Below are 26,812 nucleotides of genomic sequence, written 5' to 3' on the forward strand. Positions count from 1 at the left end.
TGGAGAAAAGTACAAAGTTCACCATAGTAGCCAAGTGGTTTATTTTCTAGAGTTATTTTACGATGATCCAGGTGTTTGTGAAACCGCATCTTCTGCAACTTCGTCTCGTGTTATGAAGTTTGACAAAGTGGGATTTCTGTAAGAAGAAATAGAGTCTCTCATATATATGGATTCCCTTCACAAGCTTTAAGTTTCAAAATTTTGAACTGTAAATGGTCGAGACCATAAGATCGAATTTTTGAAACTTCGAACATTTTGAATGGAAATAGCTGTACAGCTCAGAATGGGAAATTTACTGTTTTCCTCACCATAGTGTGATCTCAGAGTTGATATATTTATTTAGCAGGGGGTATGAGGGTGCAGAATTTTGTTGTTTTTATTTTTTTATTACAATTTCGAAGTTTTAAAACTTTGATCTTATGGTCTCGACCATTTACAGTTCAAAGTTTTGAAACTTCGAGCTTGCAAAATAGATCCATATATATCTATATGTCTGTCTTTCTCTCTCTCTATGTATATATAAAATATAAATATATAAAAAAAAATATATATATATATATATATATATATATATATATATATATATATATATATATATATATACCATGTAAAACTGGTACAAGCAGATGAGTGCTTTTACCCTTAAAAGAGCTTTGGAAGCAAAAACACTCATCTATTTGTTTTTTAATAAGTTATAAGTGCTTGATTACTGTAAGGTTGCAACTGAGCATGTTTGCTGTGCATGGTTCTTTTTTACTGATTTATTTATTTTGATTTTTCAGCCAGCAGATTTGTTGCTTACAAGTAGCAATTTTCCCTGTGGTCTGTTGTTTTTCTTTATGGGAAGGAGACATCTTATCCCTCCCAAGGCACTATTGTGCCTCACTACAAGGATCTGTGCTTTTCGGGTGCACTGAGAAATTTCTGAATTACTAAACATCAGTATCCATGATGCCAAAACAAAGTGATTGAAAAAAAATCAAAACTAAACTGTGCATGCTCTGAGATGTAACCTTGATCCATGCAGCTAAAAAGTGCTCCCTAAACACACTGCCACTTTTATATTCCAAATCCCAAAATCATACAAAACCAGGGAAACGGCATATTCCTAACAACGGTATTACAGTAATCTCATTTGTGTCAATCAGCTGATGTTCTTCGTGTTTCACTGTTGCAGTCATTACACTTGGGTTATCCTGCTGGCAGGCTACCCTCAGTCGGCTAGAATACCAAAGACTAGGTCCGGCGTCGGTTGCTGTCGCCTCTTCCCTGACATCAGTGCACCAGGGGTATAAAAGATGCAGCCGACGCCATTTTCTCCAGTCTTTCTTGCCGCGGTGCCCGAAGCATAAGCAGTTCTCAAGTGCCAGTTGACCGACTCCTGAGATTTTCGTGTTGGAATTTCAGATCCAAAGTCTTCACTAAAAGCTAAGTACCCCATTGGGGAAAATTTTTTCTTGCTCCAGACTGATGTCAGAAAAAGTTAATAGTTGTATTTCTTGTGGGAAGCAAATACCTCATAAGGACTTTCATTCTTACTGTATTCCTTGCCTAGGCCCTGACCACGATGTTGCTAGTTGTCGGTTTTGTGCTAGATTTAACCAACGCACTATTAAGCGTCAGTACGATTTTGCATTACACTACTTTGGCAGAAGATTTAATAATACGATGTCATCAGATAGCCTTCCGACTACCGGAATTCACAAGAAATGCAAATAAAAAGAAAAGGACAGGTATCCGAGGTCCAAAACCGACGACGAGGCTTCTTCTAAGCCAGTTGTCGGTTCTCAGTGAGGCGCCTTTGCAGCCCCTGGCACCCGCTACTTTAGACCCGCAGGCCACTACCGACTTCCACGTGGAGTTGACTAGGCCTCTGGAAGCTCAAGGTATTGGACCTTTGGAGACAATTTCTTCAGATAGGTCTGGAGCCGCTGAGCAGGCATCGGCTTCTGAGGGTGTTTTCAGACCTACTCAATTATACATTAAAACGACTTCAGCTTCAAAGGCAAAGACCAAAGCACCTTTAAAGGCAAAGAAACAAGTACAACAGCCTCATGAACAGGCCTCCATGCCCAAAAAACAAATGCTCAAAATGGCCGAAGACTTAATTACTTTGATCAGGGGTTCCCATCCCCCTCCTGATAAAAGGCCTAGGCAAGAGACAGAATATGAATCTTCAGATCAGGTTTCCATTACATCTGATTCCTCTTCTGATCAGGAATACTCTCTTCCTCCCTATGAGGATTCTGATGCTGAAGAATCTATCCCTTCAGCCTCTCCTCCTGAGGATTACTCTTTTGGGGAAACCTTGCATACCATGAGGGAGCATTTCCACTGGAAGAGCCAAGATTTTTCAGATTCTAAGAAAAGGCTCAGAGACTTCCTTTTACTACCACAACACAGCCCCCTAGCTATTCCACCTGTGTTAGACATTGTAGATGATGTATATTCAGAGTCCAGTCTGACCCCTGACTTCTTACCTCCAGCTCCTGTTAAGCCGGACAGGTACTACAGGGTTCCTGACTCTCATAAATTCCTTTACAAAAACCCTGCAGCTGACCCAGAAACTATATCTCAGGGTCCCAAAGGGGTCAAGGCTTCCGCTGCAAAAAACCCTACCCCCACTGACAGGGATTCTAGGGCATTGGACAGATGGGGAAAAAAGATTTACACTTCTGCTACCTTGGCTATAAGGGCTTTAAATTGTCAGTTTCATATGCTCAAATATCAACAATATGTTATGTCACTGCTTAAACAGAAAATGTTGATAAATTCTGAATGTGCAGAAAACAAAGAAATGCAGGATTTATTGCATGCAGCTGAACAAGTTGGAAAGCATACTTTGCAATGTGGTTTTGATTCTTTGGAGGCCTCCTGCAGGGCCGCTGTTACGGGTTCTGTCATCAGGAGGCATGCTTGGTTAAAGGAACAAAATCTGCCTGATCATGTCAAAGCAAAATTATTAGATGCTGCATTACAGCATGATACCCTGTTTCATGTTAAAGCAGAAGAGGTGTTAAAGAAAATGGAGGACAAAGCTAAATCTATGCAAACGGTTAAGTATTTCTTACAGGTAGAGCCTCCAAGATTTAGCAGACACTGACCTACAAAGAACTGGACATTTCCAGTGTCAGACAGACCACAACGGGGCAGATACAGATGCCCAAGAGGCAGATCCCAGCCCCAAGGTTCATACAGGTCTAAACAATGGGGCGCTTCTACCTCCAAAAGTGGAGAAGACAAATCACAGCCATACAGGAAACAGTGCCAATGACTTCCCCCTGCCTGCACCAAGCACTTATCTTCTGGCAGCACCTTTAGGTGGAAAATTAGCACTTTTTTCTCAAAATTGGCACATAATAACCCAGGACAATTGGGTCCTAGACAAGACTACAAGTTTCATACCCTGCCAAGGACAAATGGTTGGCCAGACCTGCCAAAACATCAATGGGCAGAGGCACAAAAGCAGCTCTCATCCCTCATGGACATGAAGGCCATTCAACAAGTACCAGAGCAAGAGCAGGAACAAGGATTTTATTCAAGATTGTTCTTGGTACCAAGAAAGGACAAGACCTGGAGACCAATACTGGACCTATCTATTCTAAACACATACTGGATATACCAAAATTCAAAATGTTGACTCTACAGCAACTTCTGCCCATGCTGGGCAAGACGGCTTGGCTTGTGACTTTAGACCTAAAAGAGGCATACCTGCATTACCCAATCAGACAAACATGCAGAAGATACCTCAGATTCAAAGCTGGCTCAATGCACTACCAATTCTCTGCACTGCCCTTTGGCTTTTCTACTGTGCCTGGCACCAGTAATTGCATTCTGCAGACAAAGAGGAATACAAATATATCCTTACTTGGATGACTGCCTCATACAAGCAGAGAACAAGGACATTCTACTACAGCATATGCCATTTGTAAAGAGATTACTAACAGGCCTAGGGTACACAGTTAACGAAAAGAAATCAAAACTAGTACCCTCTCAAGAGATAATATTCCTGGGTGCAAGCTAAAATACAACTGCCCAGATGGCTTATCTCACGCCAGACAAACAAAGGCAACTGACTACCTATTTCAACCTGTTGGCAACAAAGGCCAGTTATCTGCAAGAAAAATTCTGCAGGCTTTGGGCTTCATGGCATCCTGCATTCTACTAATTCCATATGCGAGACTGCATATGAAGAAACTTCAATGGTACCTAAAAAGTGTTTGGACTCAACATTGCCACAGCCTGGAAACAATAATTACCCTCATCCCCTGCCTGCAGCAGGAGTTTCGATGGTGGGCGAAGGCTTGTCACCAGAACAAGGGACAGCCATTCACTTTACCCCCAGCCAGGCAGACATTAACAACGGATGCATCAGATTATGTCTGTGGGGCCCACATGGCAGGAAGATGTATTCAGGGCACATGGTCCGCAAACCAAATGCATCTACATATCAATCAAAAAGAGATGCTAGCTGTTCAGAATGCCCTGACAGCCTTCAAGGACCTACTTCATACTGGACAACTACTGATAAAGACAGACAACACCACGGTCATGTGGTATATAAACAAGCAGGGAGGTACTCATTCTTACCCACTTTGCAGACTAGCCATGACTTTGTGGGACACAGCATTGACTTACCAAGTACATCTGCAGGCACAATTCCTGCCAGGAAAGATAAATACTCATGCAGACGAACTAAGCAGAAACCTCATGGATCCCCACGAGTGGAAATTGGATCCACAAGTCTTCAGCATGATTACAAGGAAATGGGGATGCCCAGATATAGATCTATTTGCCTCTCCTCACAACTACCAACTAAAAAGATTTTGCACAAGGACTTATCACAGACAAGCATGGAAAGTGGATGCCCTATCTTTCAGCTGGAAAAGCTTAGCAGTATATGCCTTTCCTTCACTGCCTCTCCTCTCCAAAGCACTCCTAAAGGTCAGACAAGAGAAGCCAAAGATGATACTGATTGCCCCAGACTGGCCCCACCAGTACTGGTATCCAATCCTAAGGAACTTGTCTCAATGTCCAGCTTGGGTCTTGCCTCAAATACCTCATCTACTATCCCAACAAAACAATCAGATCCTGCACAGCCAACTAAAGAACTTAAATCTGGCAGCATGGCAGATAATGTAGTCATACAAAACGCGCCTCTCACTAAAGCTGTGATGGATGTCATTGTGGAGGCCAGAAGGCCTAGTACCAGAAAATCTTATGCTGGAAAATGGAAGAGATTCTGTGCTTGGAACCAGGCACAAGGAATTGACACAGCTGTACCAATTTTTCCTCAGATTTTGCAATACTTAACTGAGATGCTGGACAAAGACCTATCTTTTTCATCAATTAAAATTCATGCCTCTGCCATTTCGGCTCATTACAATACAGAGCCACCAATCTTTTCTCATCCTTTGCTAAGGCAGTACCTCAGAGAAGCCAAAAACTTAAGACCTCCAAGGAGATCACCAATACCTGCATGGGACCTCAATTATGTCTTGGAAAAACTCACCCTGCCTCCTTTTGAGCCAGCCGCTACAGCTGATATAATGTTTTTATCTTGGAAAATAGCTCTGCTCCTAGCAATAACCTCTGCAAGATGAGTCCCAGAGATACAGGCACTCATGGCTGTGGAACCCTTTATCATTTTTTATCCAGACAGGGTTTCTCTGAGGACAAACCCGACATTTATGCCTAAGGTAGTGTCCAGTGTGGCCCTTAACCAAACTATTCATCTGCCTACTTTTTATCCAAACCCACAGAATAAGGGGGAGAGAATTCTGTATTCTTTGGACATACACAGACAGTTACGCTTCTACTTGAACAGAGCCAAACCTTTCAGAAAGACAGAGCAACTACTAGTGGCATATGCTGCAGGATCACAAGGAAAGGCTATCTCAAAGCAGACTATTTCAAAGTGGATAGGCCACTGCATTCATTTCTGCTATTCACAACATTGCAAGCCAGTGCCTAAGGGCATTAGGCCACATTCTACCAGAGCAGCAGCCACTTCAGCAGCCTTCCTCAGGGGAGTACCAACCAAAGACATTTTAGAGGCTGCTACCTGGAGTTCAGTGCACACCTTTACAAAGCACTATCATTTATCACTCTACTCTAAATCCAGGGCAGGCTTTGCCACTGCAGTTCTGCAGGGCCTCATAGCCGCTCCTAATGCTATTTAGCTCCAGCCTCCCAACCATAGCTTTGGGATTCAACCCAAGTGTAATGACTGCAACAGTGAAACATGAAGAACATAGTACAGTTGTGTACACTTACCATAAATGTAGATGTTTGAGTGTATTCACTGTTGCAGTCCAGGTTACCCACCCACCATCCCTCATCTCTTTGCTGGAACTTATCTGCACTTCTCTAATCTATACAACCTATGTGGTGTATTTGCTTGTAGATAAAGGTATAATATATTTTGGTGCATGCATGTTTTATTGGAATATTTTTAGCCTACCCTTTTGGGGGCACCTGACATCTGGGGCAAGAAAAACTGAAGAAAATGGCGTCGGCTGCATCTTTTATACCCCTGGCGCACTGACGTCAGGGAAGAGGCAACAGCAACCGACGCCGGACCTAGACTTTGGAATTCTGGCTGACTGCGGGTAGCCTGCCAGCAGGATAACCCAAGTGTAGTGACTGCAACAGTGAATACACTCGAACATCTACATTTATGGTAAGTGTACACAACTGTACTTTTTGTTGACCATATTGTGTCAAAAAACAGTTGTTGACTAATTTACCTTTCGACCTTTTACATGCTTCTCATATTAGTCATGCATATTTCATCAGTGCTGTTTTAGTGAAATTTCACTTTGCGAAATTTGAATCAAAAATATATGTTCTAATGCTACAAATTATTGACTGTTTGTAAGATGATGTATTTGTGGAATGAATCTAAGTGAAGGAGGTTGCACTGTTCACTTACACTGTTCGTTTTCATGCCATCTATGCTTTTGCTGAAATTGCTATTCAGTGGGGAAAGGGAAATTTTCCTTTTCCCCACTTTTTGCAATCTTGGAGTTGATATATATATATATATATATATATATATATATATATATATATCTATATATGGATCTAGGACTGTTGAACGAAAGTTCAACAGTCTGAATCCAAAATCACCGAACACACTTTAATGTAAGCGCTTTTACAGAAAACGCACTTTCATTAAAGTCCATCAAAAAAAAAAAAACAAGGAAAAATAACAAAAAGGTATTTATGCAGGGGGGCTATGCCCCCCCAGTACCCCCTACACACCCCCACTTTAATATTCTCACTCCGAGATCACACTACAGTGGGGAAAAGGAACAAATTCCCTTACCCACACCGTAGTACGATCTCCACAACAGTCATTCCCCCACGACTCCCTCTGGCTGCAGGCATACATACGTGAAAGTGCTTTTTCGGTTAAATGTTCTTTCGTGTAAATATGCCCGGCCATTAAGCCTTCGGTGAAAAGCACCATCGAGCATCAGTCCTAGACCCATATATAAATATATATATATATATATATATATATATATATATATATATATATATGGGTCTAGGACACATGCTCGACTAGCATATTTCCGAATCACAAAACATCGAACATACATACCCGAAAGTGCTTAACATCGAAAAGCGCTTCCATGTATGTGTAGTTCAAAAAAAAAAACTACGTTTCTGCAGGGGGGGGCTTTGCCCCCCCCCCCCCCCGTGCACCCCCCTACTTTATTATTTTCACTCCGAAATCGCACTACAGTGGGGAAAAGGGAATTTTCCCTTACCCCCACTTTAGTCCGATCTACGAAACAGGCACACATACATGGAAGCGCTTGTCGATGTTAAGCTCTTTCGTGTATGTGTGTTCGATGTTTTGTGATTCGGACATATGCTAGGCAAGCATGTGTCTGGATCCTATATATATATATATATATATATATATATATACACACACACACACACACACACACACACACACACACACACACACACACACACACACACATAAAATTACATAAAATTTCCTGGAAAGTAGAAGACAGTTACCAAAAGCAAACTGTATAAGTGAAAGGGTACTTGAGAACAGAAGTGAGTATAAATTCTTAAAATTAAAAACTGCAGAAGAAAAAGAAAAATATTGGTTACAGTGTCTGTTGGTTTCACTGCAAAGTGTGTCTGAGAAAGCTCTGGAAAAGATTGTCAAGATATCTCAGTAGTAGTAAATAAAACAATGTAGTAGTTTACAGGTTTCTATAGGGAATCATTTTTAAAATTATCTGTATTCGTAAATTAAGTGGGTATAATTTTTTATTGTTTCAGTGGTCCTTATTGGTGACTCTGGTGTTGGAAAAAGTAACCTCCTCTCACGGTTCACACGGAATGAGTTTAATTTGGAAAGTAAGAGTACAATAGGTGTGGAATTTGCCACCAGGAGCATCCAGGTGGATGGGAAAACAATAAAGGCTCAGATCTGGGACACAGCAGGGCAGGAACGGTATCGTGCCATCACATCTGCGTAAGTATCCTGTTCCTATATTCTGTTTTTATTTAAACATTGTAGTTTAAGTGCATAATTTGTCTATGAAAAATAATGTATCTAACTAGGATTGCATATTTTGCAGAACAAATATGAAAAAATTATGAAAAACAGGTTGTTTTTAAGAAAAAAATGGAGTGGAACAACTCATAGTTTGCCACTAAATCTAGTGTTTTGCAAGGTTGCTTTTTCTGTAACCTTTCTATGGAACCTTCTGTTTTGCACCATATTGTTATAAAAGTTATATTTTAGCATTAACTTGTAGAAAAAAGTGGAGCAACACAAGTACAAATTATACTAGTCTGCAGTATCATTTTGCAGATAAATTCAAGTGAAAAGGAAAGGTCGTCTGTGTAGGGTGTAGTTCTTTAAGTCTCATTCTATTACTCAAAGTGAATGGGAACAGCAGTGCAGGCCTCTTCTCAGTAAAAATCAGTAAAAGAACTGCTAGGTAAAACAAGGGATGGTCTGGTTAGCACAGGTGTAGCTTGCTGTCCATTAGGCCTTTGGCCTGCTGTCGGGCTGGCTAGGTGTACAGGCCTGTTAGCCAGTGCTCACGCTGCAGGTCTCCAGTGAGTATGATGTGATGTGTTGCAGTGGGCTTCTGGTCAGTAATACTTATTTTTTTTCCATGTGATGTGCCATCCACAGATGTGTTTGAAACAGATCCATCCAGCCACAAACCCTTTTTCCCATTTTTGCACACATGGGGTACAGCCAGGGTTGCCAGACGTCCCTATTTGGGCGGGACTGTCCTGAGATCAGCAGCCTGATCCCGAGTCCCGACCTGCCAGTTTAAATCCCGGCCAGCCTCCCCTTTGTTTGTTTTTTTTGTTTTTTTTTTATTGTCCCATATACCTGGTATATGGGCCAATCAAAAATTGCTAAACACGGCGCTTCTTGTGTTCCGCATTAAACACGAGAAGCTCCATGTTTAGCGATTTTTGATTGGCCCATATGCCGGTATACGGGCCAATCAAAAATCACTAAACACGGAGCTACTTGTGTTGAATGCGGAACTGCAATGCATTAAATGCATTAAACACGAGAAGCTCCGTGTTTAGTGCAGAGCTACTGAGCGAGCTCAGTTCTTTAATGTGGAACTCTGTTCCGCATTAAAGACCTTTTTTTTTTTTTTTGGTCTTCACTTGCCGTGAGAGACCTTTTTTTTTTTTTTTTTGTCCCTACCCGGGGGGGCTGGAAATCTGGCAACCCTGGGTACAGCTGTAGGGCAAGTAATTGAAACTTGACTGTGCAAAAAAAATGTGTGAATGTAGTTTTTACGGAAAGTAATGAGTGCATGAAAACTTTGTTGGCACTTCAGAGAGGAACAGCTAAATCGATGTGTGTGCACCTGAAAGCATAATAAAGAGGTTAGAGAGTTTAATGTTTGTATATTTAAGGAAATTATGGAAGTAATATAAACTTTCTGGCACCTTGTGACAATCGGCAGAAAGTGTTTTAGGAAAGAAAAATGCTGAAGAGTTTACAACAGGCTTTGATTTTTTTGTGAAAAAATATGCAAGTCTATTTTACACAATGATGAATGCACAGAGCTGCCGTGGGACAATGAGTTAAAAGCAGCAGGAAAATTCAGGAGTATTTTTCACAGATCATGTGAAATCTGAGCACATTAATCAGTAGATAAGAAAGAGCATTTGCAGATGTAATGAGTCAGACTGGTTTCTGTTATGAAAGCGTACATGTCTGTGCTCATAAGCACTCCTGAAATAGTGAAGACCGAGTGTATATAAAATGAGCCCAGCAGTGTCTGCATTCCTGTGATATCTAGATTTACTGGCATTCCGAGATTTCTTTCATGAATGACCAATATGAGTCAACCCAGCATTTAACAAAGACTCTGAGGTGAACAACAGGCCAGCACTGATCAAAAACCACTTTACCAGTCTGCAGAGTTCAGTGATCTTGAGAAGTAGTTGCCTGTTTATTGTCTGATGTGTTAATTAAGGCGTATATTGGGCAAAGTTCAGTTTACACTCTGAAGTTTAGTGTCAGTGAAGAATTTGCTGAAGTTGCTAGGCATTAGTCTGTAAAGTAATAAGACCAAAACGTATCCACAAATAATAGAGTCTGGGTTGGCGACCTGAGTGCATTATTAAAGACGCGTGTTCTTTTGCATTCTTCAGCTGTGTGCTAAAACTTTTTTGTTTTAAAGAGATCTTTGCATGTCTCCCTAATGCAAGTTTATTTATTTACATATTTATTTCAGTATGGTGAACAGGTGGATGGGCTGGTCCACAGACCCTGGTTGAAACACAACCCTGGGACAGATGAGCTAAGAACTTTAAAATACTTTGCATAAACTTTATAAAAGAAAGGGAATTTATATAGCACAAATAAAATACTAGCACTTGTAGAAAAAAAATTGTCATTTTTTGATAAACAAATTAATCATACCAAAAATTAAGAGTATTACTTTAAGGAAACCATAACACTGCTTGCTCGAATTAGCCATTGTCATAGCTGGAAGTACATTAACTTTCATTAAGTAAATGCTCCAGACTTTAGCTTTGAAGCTGCTAAGTGTCTGTTCTTGTTTTATTCCACTTGGACTGTTGTTCAGCATAGCTGGGATGAGCCTAGACAGAGCTTTTTCACCCATCAAGCTACCTCACTTATCTCAGGGTGATAGCCACACATCATCTCTTGTACTAAGTGTAGTTTAGATATAGTGTTGGAGAAGGTTTTAATACTGACTAATGATGAAGTCCAGGGTTTTGGTCAGAAGACAAAGAAGTTTTAATGCATTCTAGAAAGTTCCTCAGAACTGAAAGAGAGAGAGAGAAAAATAAAAGGTAGAGTACTTGAGCAGGGGTTGAACCTCAGTCTTCTGGTCAGTGGAGGTGGTAACTGACTGCATTTATAGTGTAAGTAATGGAACTTGAATGCAGAATGCTTGTATGGGTGATGGAGAGACACCCTTCCTTGGAAAGAGTTAGAGATGTTCCCTCTCAGGTGAAATTGCCATAAATTTGCAGATTTTTATTTTTAATTTTTATTTTTTTGTTTAGAGCAGTCTGCAGTTTATGGTATTTCATAGAAGAGTTGATTATTATAGCAGATAAGGCGTAAATCAATGCAGGATAACTTTAATCTTAGTTTGACTTCATTATTGTCTGATAGCTAGGAGCATGGCTAAAACATTCCATGTAAATTTGATTAGGACTTTCTCTACTTGTGAAGAAAACGGTAACTATAGGTCTTGCCATACTTCTGAGTATTTGACTGTTCAACAGACCACTTAGCTGGAACCATGTTGAGTTTTGTTTTTTGCTTGCTAAATGGTTTTGTATTAGAACATTACCCCACTAGATGTGCAGTAGCAAGGACCACCCAAACCCTGCCCAGCACTTTGCTCATGAAGTTTATTTTGAAAAGTGCTGTGAATAAACATGGGAAAACCATCCTCAGAAAGATGAGTATGCTAAACATTGTAATTATTTCAATACAAAGCCTTTTCTCCCTTATTTGCTGGTACCAGGATTTCCAATTTGCAGTGATCAAAAGCTTTGATAAATTACATCTTAGACTAAATAATTTGGCAGAACGTATACTTACAAATGTACCGATCCAAACAGATTTACCTATTCAAATGAACACAGAATATGCTGTATTTATACAAAAGTATTACACTAGCATGCTGAGAATTACAGTTCTTTAAAGGGGAGGGGTGCAAACACATATGCTGCACATATAAAACTATTACACAAACTTAAAATTCATTCTCTGTAAAGGTGCAGGTGGCAACCTTTCTGGGAGGTCTTTTTTATTGCATTTATTGTATGTATTTATTGTCCCACTGCCTCAGAATATTACTTGTTGTTTTATCTCCAGTAAAATGCTTAAAGAAAGGTGGGGGGTGCAGGGGGTCTTGCTCCCCTGCAAAAGCAATTACTGCACAACATTAAACCAAAGAAAGATGGGGGGGTGCATGGGTTATGGGCATGGACTGCAAAACGGGAACTTGTGGATACTATGTACATACTGCCCTTCTGACCCGCTTCTTACCCTACAACACAGTAAGTGCTTAAGTACAAAGTGACAAAGCATGTCAGACACCCAGGACATGCAGTGCTTTCGAAGGTACACATAAAATATAGAAAATGAGGATAACTTTTTTTTATCTCTGTTTTACATATCATGTACTAAAATCTATAGTAACTGTAATTAAAGATAACATAAAAAAGCATGAAGCCTGGGGATGCACAAGCCAGTGCATTTCTTTGTGCCAGTCCCAAGCCCGGATAAATGGGGAGGGTTGTGTGAGTAAGGGCATCCGGCATGGAATCTTGCCAAATCATACATGCAGGCAGCAGTACAGATATACATACCGGATCAGTCGAGGCCCGGGTTAACAACGACCACCACCAGTACTGTTGGCCAACAGGGTGCTGGCAGAAATTGAGCTACTGTTGGCCGAAGGAGGAGAAGAGGAGGAAGGCATGCCCGAAGGCAGGTAAAGGCTAGGACTGTGATAGTGAGGGTCGGAACTTTGAATGTTGGCAGTATGACTGGTACAGGGAGAGAGCTAGCTGATATGATGAACCAAAGGACGGTTGGTATATTGTGTGTGTGCAAGAGACCAGATGGAAAGGGAGCAAAGCTAGGTGTATCTGAGACGGGTTCAAATAGTTTTATCATGGTGTTGGTGGGTGGAGAAATGGTGTAGGAGTTATCCTGAAGGAACAGTATGCTAAGAGTGTTTTGGAGGTGAAAAGAGTGTCGGATAGAGTGATGTTTATGAAGCTGGAAATTGATGGTGTAGTGATGAATGTTGTTAGTGCATATGTTCCACAAGTTGGGTGTGCGATGAATGAGAAAGAAAAATTTTGGAGTGAGTTGGATGAAGTGGTGAATGGAGCAAATTTCAATGGGCATGTTGGTGAAGGGAACAGAGGGGATGAGGAAGTGATGGGTAGGTATGGCATTAAGCAAAGGAATGCAGAAGGTCAGTTGGTAGTGGATTTTGCGAAAAGGATGGACATGGCTGTGGTGAATACGTATTTTAACAAGAGGGAGGAGCATAGGGTGGCATAAAAGAGTGGAGGGAGATGCACACAGGTGGATTATGTCTTATGTAGAAGGGCCAGTTTGAAGGAGATTGGAGACTAAAATGGTGGCAGGGGAAAGTGTAGTTAGGCAGCATAGGATGGTGGTTTGTAGGATGACGTTGGTGATCAAGAAAGGGAGGATAAGTGTGAGGGCAGCACCAAGGATCAAATGGTGGAAATTGAAAAAGGGTAATTGTGAGGTGGAGTTCAGGGAAGAGTTAAGACAGGCACTGGGTGGCAGTGAAGAGTTACCAAATAGCTGGGTAACTACAGCAGAGCTAGTAAGAGAGATGGCTAGAAAGGTGCTTGATGTGACATCTGGAAAGAGGAAGGAGGACAAGGAGACCTGGTGGTGGAATGAAGAAGTACATGAGAGTATACAGAGAAAGAGGTTGGTGAAGAAGTGGGTTTGTTAGAGAGATGAAGAAAGTAGACAGGAGTATAAGGAGATGAGGTGCATGGCAAAGAGAGAGGTGGCAAAGGCTAAGGATAAGGCATATGGAGAGTTGTATGAAAGGTTGGACACTAAGGAGGGAGAAAAGGACCTGTACCGATTGGCTAGACAGAGGGACTGAGCTAGGAAAGTTGTGCAGCAGGTAAAGGTGATAAAGGATAATGAGGGAAACGTACTCACAAGCAAGGAGAGTGTGTTGAGCAGATGGAAAGAGTACTTTGAGGGGCTGATGAATGAAGAGAATGAGAGGGAGAGAAGGCTGGATGATGTGCGGCTAGTGAATCATAAAGTGCAGTGGATTAGCAAGGAGGAAGTAAGGATAGATATGAAGAGGATGAAGAACAGAAAGGCTGTTGGTTCAGATGACATACCTGTGGAAGCATGGAGGTGTTTAGGTGACATGGCAGTGGAGTTTTTAACTAGATTGTTTTTGAAATCTTGGAAAGTGAGAGGATGCCTGAGGAATGGAAAAAAATTGTTTTGGTACCGATTGTTAAGAATAAGGGTGATGTGCAGAGCTGTAGTAACTACAGAGGGATTAAATTGATCAGTCACAGCATGAAGTTATGGGAAAGAGTAGTGGAAGCTAGGTTAAGAAGGGAGGTAATGATTAGTGATCAGCAGTATGATTTCATGCCAGGAAAGAGTACTATAGATGCGATGTTTGCTCTGAGAGTGTTGATGGAGAAGTACAGAGAAGGTCAGAAGGAGTTGCATTGTGTCTTTGTGGACTTAGAGAAAGCATATGACAGGGTGCCTAGAGAAGAGTTGTGGTATTGTATAAGGATGTTGGGAGTGTCAGAGAAGTATGTAAGAGTGGTACAGGATATGTACGAGGGTAGTGTAACAGAGGTGAGGTCTGCGGTGGGAGTGATGGATGCGTTTAAGGTGGAGGTGGGATTACATCAAGGATCATCTCTAAGCCCTTTCTTATTTGCAATGGTGATGGACAGAATGACAGATGAGCTCAGACAGGAGTCCCCATGTACTATGATGTTTGCAGATGACATTGTGATCTGTAGTGAGAGTAGGGAACAGGTGGAGGAGACCCTGGAGAAGTGGAGATATGCTCTAGAGAGAAGAGGAATGCAGGTCAGCAGGACTAAGACAGAGTATATGTGTGTGAATGAGAGGGAGGATAGAGGAATGGTGAGGATGCAGGGAGTAGAGGTGGCGAAGGTGAATGAGTTTAAATACTTGGGATCAACAGTTCAGAGTAATGGTGAGTGTGGAAGAGAGGTGAAGACGAGAGTACAGCAGGGGCGGCTCGTGCTATAGGACTGCAGCCCTCCCACCTAAAAAACAAATAAAAATAAAACAGAGAAACACAAAATCAAAAACTGTAAATTCCTGGAAGTGTACGCATGCGCACACGCTCTCAGACTGCTTTCTCGGCAGTCTAGATAGGGGGAAAGGCATCTAAGCCCCAAGATGCCCAGCAGTCTGTGCGGTGGTGATGTCACAAAATGGAGGCACTCCGGACTGCAGCAGCGGCAGGCAGGACCAATCGCGGATTTGGACTGCAAGGAATAATTTGGGATGGACCAATCGCGCAAGGAATACTGGCAAAGGGGCTGTTCGAATATTGGCGGCAAGGGAGCAGGTATTTGGCTCTTTGGCAAAGTGGATAGCGGAGCAGTTATGTAGCTCATCAGTGGGGCTGTTCGGATATCGGCGACAAGGTAAGCAGGCAAAGCGTGTGTGTGGGTTTGCTTTTGTGTCCTCCCATGTTACAAAGACATGTCTGCATTATTTCTTCCTGGGCCTCTGCTGAAAATTGTTTTTTTGTTCCAAGTCAGACTGTCCTGGTTAACAAATGTTAAATAAAATTGATAGGCATTTGAATTTCAGACTTCAGGTTTCTGAATGTTTAATTCCTTACATATTTGATGGTGCAGCGGTAGCATTGTTGCCTCACAGCTATAGATTTTCTGGTTTGATTCTTGGCTGGGGTGCCTTCTGTGTGGAGTCTACATCTCCTCTCTGTGTTTGCGTGGATTTGCTCTGGTGTCCTGCCAATTTACAAAGACATGTGTTTGCAGTATTTCTCCTTGGGCCTCTGCTGAAAATTGTTTTTGTTCCGTCAGAAGTAAAATTGACAGGCATTTGAATTTCAGACTTCAGGTTTCTGAATGTTTAATTCCTTACATATCTGATGGTGCAGTGGTAGCATTGTTGCCTCACAGCTATAGATTTTCTGGTTTGATTCTTGGCTGGGGTGCCTTCTGTGTGGAGTCTACATCTCCTCCCTGTGTTTGCGTGGATTTGCTCTGGTGTCCTGCCATTTTACAAAGACATGTGTCTGCAGTATTTCTCCCTGGGCCTCTGCTGAAAATTGTTTTTGTTCCGTCAGAAGTAAAATTGACAGGCATTTGAATTTCAGACTTCATATTCTTCAGAAAATACATAGTAACACAACCTTTTATTCTAGTAATTTTCTAAGTTTATAAGATGAATATTTGAAATGTGTCCCTATTTTTGGGACTGTATTCCCCCATTATTGGCTTCATCCAGGTCTTTTGTGCTAAGGTTGACAGCTATGGCAAGAACTGAATTCACTGAATATGTTTGAGGGCTGTATTCCCTCATTACTGGGTTTGTCCAGGTGTTTTGTACTAAGAGGTTGACAGCTATGGTGAGAACTGAATTCACTAAATGGTAGCCATTTAAGTTTCAGTCTTCCTCTCTTTTACAAAACAGCTGATTTGGCATAGTGATATGTTGCTCTGACTGTTTTGCACAGGGACCTTGGCAGTAAAATGTATGGTGGTAACACAGCATTTTATTCTAGCAACTTTCCAAGATTATACAAGCGATGTTTAATGTATCCCTGGTTTTTGGGCTTTTGAACCCCCCCCCCCAATAAATTTTGGCTTTTTCCAGATTTCTTGTGCTGCGAAGTTGAGATGCAGTTGAGGATTGAATAGATTTTACAAGGAGCTGAGAGCTGCAGGGGAAGAGAAGTTTAGGGCTGCTTATGCTGAGTCAGCTTGCACTGTTAATAGCACAACAGGTTGTGTACTTGCTTTTGATGCAGAAGGCTGTGGGTTCTACTCCCACAAGGGGTGGATGCTGCCGTACTGAGAATGTCCTCCTTGGTGAAGATACTATGAGCCTGTTATCAGTTTGCCATCCATTTCCTCTTGCAATATTACTAGCTTATCATTTTTTTAATGTAATATATGCAATTTATTCCTCAGGGGCAACAGACACTTTATTTTTTGATGAAACCATGAAATATAAAGGCATTTGCAAGCAGCAACCTCTTCATTAGTTACAGATTTCTTTAATGTGGAATTATTTAGATGACTTTTACTTCTTCAGAGATTGTGCATATTTACTGATAATGGACTGTAGAGTTGTGCATATTTACTGATAATGGACTGTAGAATTGTGCATATTTACTGATAATGGTGGACTGTAGAATTTTGCATATTTACTGATAATGGTGGACTGTAGAAGTTTGAGTAGACTTTTATGATGGAAATGTTCTGAACTGGGCAGTTTTGTCATTATGGGTACATGCGTTTTATTTCATTGCTTAATGGAAAAATGTTCAAAACAAATTTAAAATGCCCTCTAACAACTGTACTGTATTGTACAAGGAATATAATTTAGTACAATCAGGAAGGTGTATCAAAGAGCACATGTATGTTTCATATGCAAGGGGCCTATGATTTGAAAACAGCCCAAAATGAATCTTTGTCTGCCACTGGCAAAATGTATTTTCTTTGAATGTGGGTTTCAATGCTGTTTCAATGAATGTGAGTTTCAAGGGCAGAGAAGTTTTAATGCTAAGTCTGTTTTCATTGTGAGACTGCATTGCCTTGTTTAGCAGATGTCTTAGTGTTTGTGCTGTAAAATGCAAAATAAAACCTTCAAATGAAGTCCAAATCATCATAGAAGTAAAGCAGTATTCACATTAGTGTTTATGGTAAATGGAGTGAAATAGCCAAGTAATGGATCATTGGAATGGCTGCAGAAGCTCCATTCGGCCATGATTTTGTGAGGGGGAAGGGCGGCAAACTCAAACAGGCCCAGCTGAACTATACCTCCCAACTGTCCAGATTTTCAAAGAATGAATAGATTTTTGCTTCTTATTTTTGGTTTGTTCCTCATAAAATTTGTGGTTTTCTGGCAAATCATTTAGGAATTAAGTCACTGAATAATGATACACTGAGTTTCAGACTTCATAACCTTCAGAAAAATGCATGCTAAAGTAAGACCTGTTATTCTATCAACTGTTTATACAAGAGCAATTTTTAGTACTGTTTTTATGTTCTCCCAATATATTTGGCCTTGTCCAGATTTATTGCATTAACAGGTTGAGAGGTACATGCAAATAAATTGCTTTATAGAATTAGGCATAGCCAACCACTCAACTGTCCCCGATTTTGGCTCAAAATGTTGCTCTTCCCCCTAATAATCCCTCCACAAAATAGCAATTTTGGAAGAAAACATGGAGGGTTTACAATTAATAAATAACTTTAATAATCAGTTATAGATTACTTTTATTTCAGAAATGCATGTAGATTCTTTTATTTTGTCAGCTGCTCAAGTTAGCAGTACTAATATTAAAGTGTCCCTTCTTTGACAGGTTCCTAGCTGTATTGTGCAGCTATTTTATATTTTTGCATCACATTTTTGGTCCATTTTTCATAAAATTGTGTTTTTTTTGGCAAATTAGTGACAAATCATTAAAGACTGAAGTTAGAAAATAATGACAGACATTTGAGTTTCAGATTTTATACCATTCAGAAAATTCATACCAATGCAAGACCTATTCTATTATCTTTCTAAGTTTATAAGAGCAATATTTAAAAATTGTCCTTATTTTTGGGCCTTTGTCCCACTTCTGTGTATGGCTTTGTCCAGATTTCTTGCTCTATGTGGTATGACAAATATGTCAGGGCTATTACAGTCAGCCAGAGACATTTCAAATTGTGACATACTTGTTGCACCCCACTCCCCCATGTAGTGACTCTGGATGTGTCCAAGCAAGGCAAGGAGTAGTTATGCAGTGTAAAAGCGCAGTGTCCCCCCCATCCAGGGCAGACAAGTACTACAGTGGCTTTTCATCTGTCCTTGATTTTGCAGAATGGTCTGGTTTCTGTCATGTTTTTGTTTTTGTTTTGATTTATGCTTATTACTTAGAAAGTGCCTGTTGCTCTGTGTTTAAGTAGCAATACTTTAATGACCATCAGGTAAGCTTGTCTGAGATCGTAAGATGCAAGTAAGCTTTAATAAGCATACTGTTAAAGAATTGCCAACACTGAAAGCCTTTCTGTTGTTGTAATGCAGGGAATACTTAACTAGATAATGTATAAGCCTTGGGTATTGAAGGACAGGATTACATTATTTTAAAAAGCTCATTACACTTGTTGGAGACTTCCAGTCATCTCTACAGGCTTTACCAGTAAACTAAACAGAATGCCAATCGTGTGTGGTCCATAACCTGTATAGTAATATTTTAAGCAATGATTCTTGAGCTTGTTTCTTGTTTGCTTTTCATTTTTTATTTTGATCATGTTTTCCCCATGAAACAAGTAGATAGTTGTCAGGCAGCAGGTCTTTTTTGGATAAGAAACATTTTTACAAGTGGGGGCATCACAGAAATTTCCACTTTCAGCATGTTACTTGGTACTTTAATAAAGCTAAATATAAATTATAATTAGAACTGCAGTGCAAGGAGAAGTGGTTTGAGTTGAGTGCTGCTTGTTTTTCTTATACTTAATTTTGACTGGCATTCCAGTAATGTATTTAAAAAGTAATTTATTTTTTCATGCCTCACAACCTTTTGTTTCCATCTAGATATTAAGTAAGCTGTCTGCAGCCAATGCATTGAAGTGTTTTTATTCTTCTACACTTATTTTTGTCTTGAGTGGACACTCATAATGACGGTTTGGCACCCAGGGCAGCGTATTTAATTAAAGTTAGTTTTTGTGGTTTTGAGCATAGCTCTTCCCCTTTCTAGTTGGCTGCACCCCTTCCCATTGATCCCACTAATTCAGCTGTTTCCTGCAGCCCCTATTGATTTGAAGTCACCAGCCGCCACTGGAGTACAGGCAGGATAGAGTGGGTGGAGAAGAGTGTCAGAAGTGATTTGTGACAGACGAGTACCAGTAAGAGTGAAAGGGAAGGTCTACAAGAGGGTAGTGAGACCAGCTATGTTAAATGGGTTGGAGACAGTGGCATTGACAAAAAGGCAGGAGTCAGAGCTGGATGTGACAGACTTAAAGATGTTAAGATTTGCACTGGGTGTGACAAGGGTGGACAGGATTATGAATAAGTATATTAGAGGGTCAGCCCAGGTTGGAAGGTTTGGAGACAAAGCCAGAGAGTCAAGATTACGATGGTTTGGACATGTGCTGTGGAGGGATGCAGAGTATATTGGGAAAAAGATGCTAAGGGTGAAGCTACCAGGTAAAAGGAAAAGAGGAAGGCCTAAGATAAGGTTTATGGATGTGGTGAGAGAGGACATGCAGGTGGTTGGTGTGACAGAGCAAGATGCAGAGGACAGGAAGAAATGGAAACAGATGATCCGCTGTGGCGACCCCTAATGGGTGCAGCCAAAAGAAAAGAAGATAAAAAAGCATGAAGCCTGTGTTTAAAAACGGCCAGAGAATGAATATTCACAGTGGATATTCACCATCTCACTGTATAATCTGCATGGCTTGCCACTCAGCCATGTCAATCGTGTAGGACACGCCCATTCCTGCTCGAAAATCACGGTGGGGTAATCTTCTAATACAAAGCCAATATCTAAATTTGATTTGTTTTTTATTGCACATGCTCAGATGGATTTCACTGATATACTATGTAAGTCGAATGCAGCCAAAATCTGTGCTGTGTATGTGAATTAGGTTATGTTTATTCATGTATTGGTAAGTATTGTAGGTCAATAACAGCAGTGGATCGGTGTTTCCACTAAGTCCCTTTCCGATACCATACTGAAGTTTGAAGACCAAAAACGCCACAGGAACAACGACAGCGTACTGAAGACAACTTTAATAAAATTCAATAAAACAAAGTTGTAGTAAATTACTACTTCCATGGTAAAACCACAAGAGCCAACAAATTCAAATTAAGCACTTTTCGTCTGTGGTGTACACAGACTTCTTCAGATAAAAACACAACGTGAATTCAAGAGTATTTAAATATAATGAAGTGGTCACATGATAAATGTAACCCTATTGTTAACCCTTTGAAAAACAGAACGATTCTGACTGATTTTTGAAGACACGATGTGTGAAAAAATCCAGTTGAAGTTTTGAAGTTTTTTTTTTTTTTTTCAAAACAGGTTTATTGTTTTAACATATAAGAGAAATATCATAACAATTTTATACAAGTAATTAAAAATAGGTATTATTATAATATTCAACAAAACAACTAAAGTATTTACAAAGACATCCACTACAATCAGATCAATTAATTAAACTAAAATACCATGCTATTGAAATTAAAATTTTTTTAACAAATTTTGTAAATTATCCCATACAATAAAATAAGATGTTTTTCTATTTGTTCTAGTCCTAATTGTAAAAACCAAATAACAAAGAGACCAGTCGGAGTTAATGCTCCACAATGAACAGTAAAGAGAAAATAATGAATACTAAATGTTCGTAGAGCAAAACAATGGAAGGGATACAGTCACACCAAATCTACTTAAGAGCAGCAAAAGTCCAGAGTCTTCCAAATAGTAAAACAGGTTTATTCCAATAAAATGAGGTGGCTTTTATTTAAAATAGCTTCTTCAGACCTAATTACATTTTAATCATTAAAACAGTTGACTTATATACAGAAGAAAGGCGCCAAAAATAAGCATTCATTAAAGGGATATGAACCTAATAACTGCATCAAAACACAAATAATAGGACACAGTTAAATGTAAACATATATGTGTATAAAACTCATAAATACACATTAAGGATCACAAAAAACATTTAAAATCACTTATGATTCCTGAGGTAATTGCATGTCCAAGGACGTGGTGTACTTAGCATCTTGTACAGCATGTCCAGCCTACTATGTAGGCAAAACGAATCGGGTGCTTAGAGACAGGATTCGTGAACGTGCTTACCATATTAGGAAAGGTCATCTTTTCAATGCACTTGCTAAACACACCAAAGATTGTGGTTCAAATCATGACTTTAAGTTCAGGATCTTAGAACAAGTTTCCAGAACACATAGGAGGGGTGACATTGAGAACCATACAGAAGTCCGTGAGATCAACTGGATCATTAAATTCAGGGCTGATGTGCCACCAGGACTTAATGGCAAGGTCCCTATACGCCCACTGTTGAAATCCAGAAGATTCAGGAATCATAAGTGATTTTAAATGTTTTTTGTGATCCTTAATGTGTATTTATGAGTTTTATACACATATATGTTTACATTTAACTGTGTCCTATTATTTGTGTTTTGATGCAGTTATTAGGTTCATATCCCTTTAATGAATGCTTATTTTTGGCGCCTTTCTTCTGTATATAAGTCAACTGTTTTAATGATTAAAATGTAATTAGGTCTGAAGAAGCTATTTTAGCTTAAAAAGCACCACATTTTATTATTAAATAAACCTTTTTTTATTTGAAGACTCTTGACTTTTTGACTTTTGCTTTAAGTGTGTAAATTTGGTGTGACTGTACTGTATCCCTTTTTGCTCTCATTGCATTTAGTATCTAGTCCTAATTGTGTTTATTTCCATATGGCACACTATATTCATAACATTTTTAAATTCATTGAACGAAGGAGGTGTATCTGAAATCCAATTTCTAGTTATTATTTTCCTAGCCACTGCTAGAATAGACCATAACAAGGGAAGCTTAACCTTTTTAACACTTTGAGGTACAGGTGTGTTGAATAATATAAGAGATTTAGAAATAATGAAATTATCTGTAAAAAGAGCCTGCAAAATTCATTAATTGACTTCCAGTATTCTTTCAATTTTATACAGTCATAAAACATATGAGCCCAGTCAGCATTAATTTCTACATTACATCTCTTACATAGATTATCTTTATTATTTATTTTATTCATCATCAAAGGTGTATAAAAAGATCTATGTAAAAATTTCCATGTATAAAGTCTCCAGACAATGGAAGACGTAGTTCTATAAGCAGATTCCAATATATATTGTTTATCTTGTTGATTTGGTGGGTCCCCATTAATAGAAGTGAAATAATTCCAGTATGAATCTACACTGTAAAAGTTTCTTGTCTGATAACTTTATGTATGTATGAAAGTTTACCTTTATCAGAAACTTTATGTTGTAAATTTAATATCAAGTAATCAATCAGTGTTGGAATAGATTCTTTAACAGTTATAGACATTAAATCTATTTTATCAATGAGATGTTGTCTAAAGGTCTGAACCTCTAACCAGCAAGTTTCTCTTAGATCAAATTCTTGTTTTAAGAAATCTAGATTTTTAACTTTATTATCAGATATCAACTGATACCAGTACTTTAGATCATTATCTATAGCTAAATGAGTTCCTTCAGAAGTAGATGACAAAAGCATACCCTGAGTATACATTATAGGAAATACAATAAAATTCCATTCCCTATACTTAGGGTGCATGAATATAAAGTTACGATAACTAATAATAATATTTAATGGGTAACAAACCATATGTTTAGGTGTAATAGGTGAAGTACAAAATTCCTTTAGTAACCATAACATGGAGTTATTTACAATCATATTTTTATGTGTTAAGGAGATTTTCATGGAGTGTATACTAATTAGCTCCCAATAATCTTTCCATTTTGTGACATATGACTGATCTATTAATAAAGTAATAACTTTTACAATAGAAGAGATAGTATATAAATTAAAGTCTGGAAAAGAAATACCCCTTGAGACCAGCTATTAGTATGTTTCTTTAATGCAATCCTAGGTCTATTAGGTGCCCATAAGAAATTTAACATTAGTGTGTTCAGTTTCTTGATAATTATTTTTGTAGGTGGAAGTATTATTGATTGTATTAAGTATAAAATCTTGGGAATATTATCATTTTAATAATTGTAAGTCTCTCCTCCATAGTAAAAACATATTATTCCAGGTATTAAAAAGATTTTGTATATTAAGAAAACAGGTATTATAATTATTATATATAATAGATTTAATATCTTTAGATAGTATTATACCTAAATAAGTTATCTGACCTGAATTGGGTACATATTTAGTAAAATCACTAATGAGAATATTTTTCGTGTATATATAGGTAGTATTTTAGTTTTTCTTCATTGAATATTAAACCAGAAATACTTTTAAAATTCATCATGTTATCAAATAGAGACTGTATAGAAGAATTAGATCCTGCTGATGTAATTAGAACATCATCTGCAAAAAGTTGAATTTTGGATGTTGTATTTTCATCTATTTCAAAACCCTCTATGTCAGTACTGTTTCTGATCAAATTAGCCCAAGGCTCCATTACTAAAGTGAATAATAGTGGAGAAAGTGGACATCCTTGTTTTGTACCTTTAAGAATGGGTATTTTTGTGAAACATATGTTCCTACCTTAATATAAGCCAACGTTCCTTTGTATAAATGTTCAATTAGATTTACAAATGCATCCGAGAAGTTTGTGCACTTCATTAAGGTAAACAGATAGTCCCAACTTACTGAATCAAACGCTGAACTTATATCAAGACTAATAAGTGTTAAATCTTTCTTTTTCCTATTTGCAAAATCTATTAATGTTAAAGTTCTTCTTATATTATCAAAAGTATTTCTATTTACAATGAAGCCTGTCTGATCTATATCTATAATGCCGGAATGATTGTCTTCAATCTATCAGCAAAGATATTCATAAACATTTTATAATCAACATTAAGTAATGAGATGGGCGATATGAAGAACATCTAGTTGGATCTTTATTAGGTTTTAAAATTGGTGAAATAAATGTATATTGCCAAGATGGGGGGGGGGTTATTAACTCAGTTTGGGCCAAAATAAAACCTTATGTATTAATGAATATGTATTTTTAGAAAGGATTTTATATATCTCTGGTATAATACCATCATTACCCGGTGCTTTGTTTGATTTAAGCTTATTTATTTGTGTAATAACTTCTGTATATGAAATACTCTTGTCCAATAGTTTAATCTGTTGTTTATTAAGCTTTTTATTCATATTTGTGGTTATAAACTCCTTTATTTTATCTTTAGGTTCCATGTTAATATTATTATGGTTAATTTTGTGAAAGTGATTTCTAAATTCATCTAGTATTTCTGGTATACTAGAAACATTCTTCTTTTCCTTAGAGAAAAGATTTCTTTGATATGGTTTTGTTTATTCAACCTTTTTGTTTTATTTTTAAGTCTATGTAAGTATTTGGGGCTTATTGAATAAGACAAAACTTGTATTTCTCTAAAGTTATTTTAACTTTATGAGTTAAAATGTCTTTGTATTTCTCATTTAGTTTGTTTATTTCTTCAATAACTTTCTTGTCCATAATATTTTCTTTATTATTATGTTTATAAGAGTCTAATTTACTTTGAATATCTAACAATTCCTTATCCCAAGATTTCCTTTTATTATTATACCATCTGATACTTAGTCCATATAGATATGATTTTAAGGCATCCCAAACATAAACAATGGAGACTTCAGGAGTGTTATTTATGTCTAAAAATGTGTTACTTCTGAAAGTATATATTCTTTATCGTCTTTCAGTTGAGTTAAGTATGCTGGTATCCTTTTGATCTGAACATTATGAGTATTTTTATCATGAATTCAAAAACAATTGAATTATGATCAGATATAGGACATGAAATGATTTTGGAATTAATTAAATCTGTTACCATCTGGTTAGAAATAAAGACCCTATCTATTTTGAATAAGTTTTGTATCTGTTAGAAAAAAAGGTGTATGGTAATGATTTTGAATCTATCTGATTATTAATATCATTCAAATGATAAGAATTAGCAAAATCCTTTAAATGTTTTGCATTAGATGTAATTCTTCTCTTTCCTATAGTGGTAGTATCACTTTCATGTAGTATACAATTAAAGTCACCAGCTAAAATAATATCTCCTATAGAGAATGATATGATCTTATCAAGATGATGTTTCACTGTATTAATACCAATTCCAGGTATCCAATATACATTAATTAAAGTGTAAGTCTTCCCATTAATTTGTATTGTAACCATACAAAACATTCCTTTGTCATCCTGATAAGACTTAATGGTTTTAGGAATGGGCATACTTTTATTCCATAAAATAGCCACTCCTCTTTTTTCTGAGTGTGCTCTGAACTAACCAATACTGTATATTTGTTTGTGGCTAGTTTATCAATATCTTTTTTCAAGAGATGGGTTTCTTGTAGGAAGACTAAGTTGGCCTTATGTAAATTAATGTATCTTGTTAGGCTTGCCCTTTTACATGGATTATTCAATCCATTAATGTTTAAAGAAATTCCTTTTAAAGATGTCATTTGGCATTTTTAAAACTTAAGAATCTTATGATCAAAATAACAAATAACAAGATAAGTAATGTTACATCTCCTCCTTTAGGTGTACCTTTAAATATAGCTGTATTTATTGAATCTCTTATGGGATTTCGTATAGGATTCAATTTTGTTTGTAGTGACAATGAATGTACAAAATATATTGTGGATGTCAAAACTATATACAAATAACAATGAACAAGTGAAAATAATGTAAGGATTAAACCTTGCATCCAGCCTGGAGTTATAAACTCCAACTTAGAGTAGTATTTACCACTCAAGTTAACCCCCTACCCTAAGCAGC

The 26,812-nt window shown here is 38.2% G+C and overlaps 1 protein-coding gene across 2 annotated transcripts in view; it reads left to right on the forward strand.

Moving 5' to 3' along the window:
* Positions 1 to 26,812, forward strand: part of RAB11B (RAB11B, member RAS oncogene family) — a 715,258-nt gene that overhangs the window by 401,925 nt on the left and 286,521 nt on the right. For both annotated transcript variants that reach the window (XM_044090673.1, XM_044090675.1), the window contains exon 2: positions 8,314 to 8,509. In XM_044090673.1, the coding sequence (XP_043946608.1) occupies positions 8,314 to 8,509 (196 nt within the window). The remainder of the gene's footprint in view (positions 1 to 8,313; positions 8,510 to 26,812) is intronic.

The sequence above is a fragment of the Protopterus annectens genome, chromosome 13.part0 (assembly GCF_019279795.1).
Source record: "Protopterus annectens isolate FY-2018-M chromosome 13.part0, PAN1.0, whole genome shotgun sequence".
Taxonomy (NCBI): Eukaryota; Metazoa; Chordata; order Ceratodontiformes; family Protopteridae; genus Protopterus; species Protopterus annectens.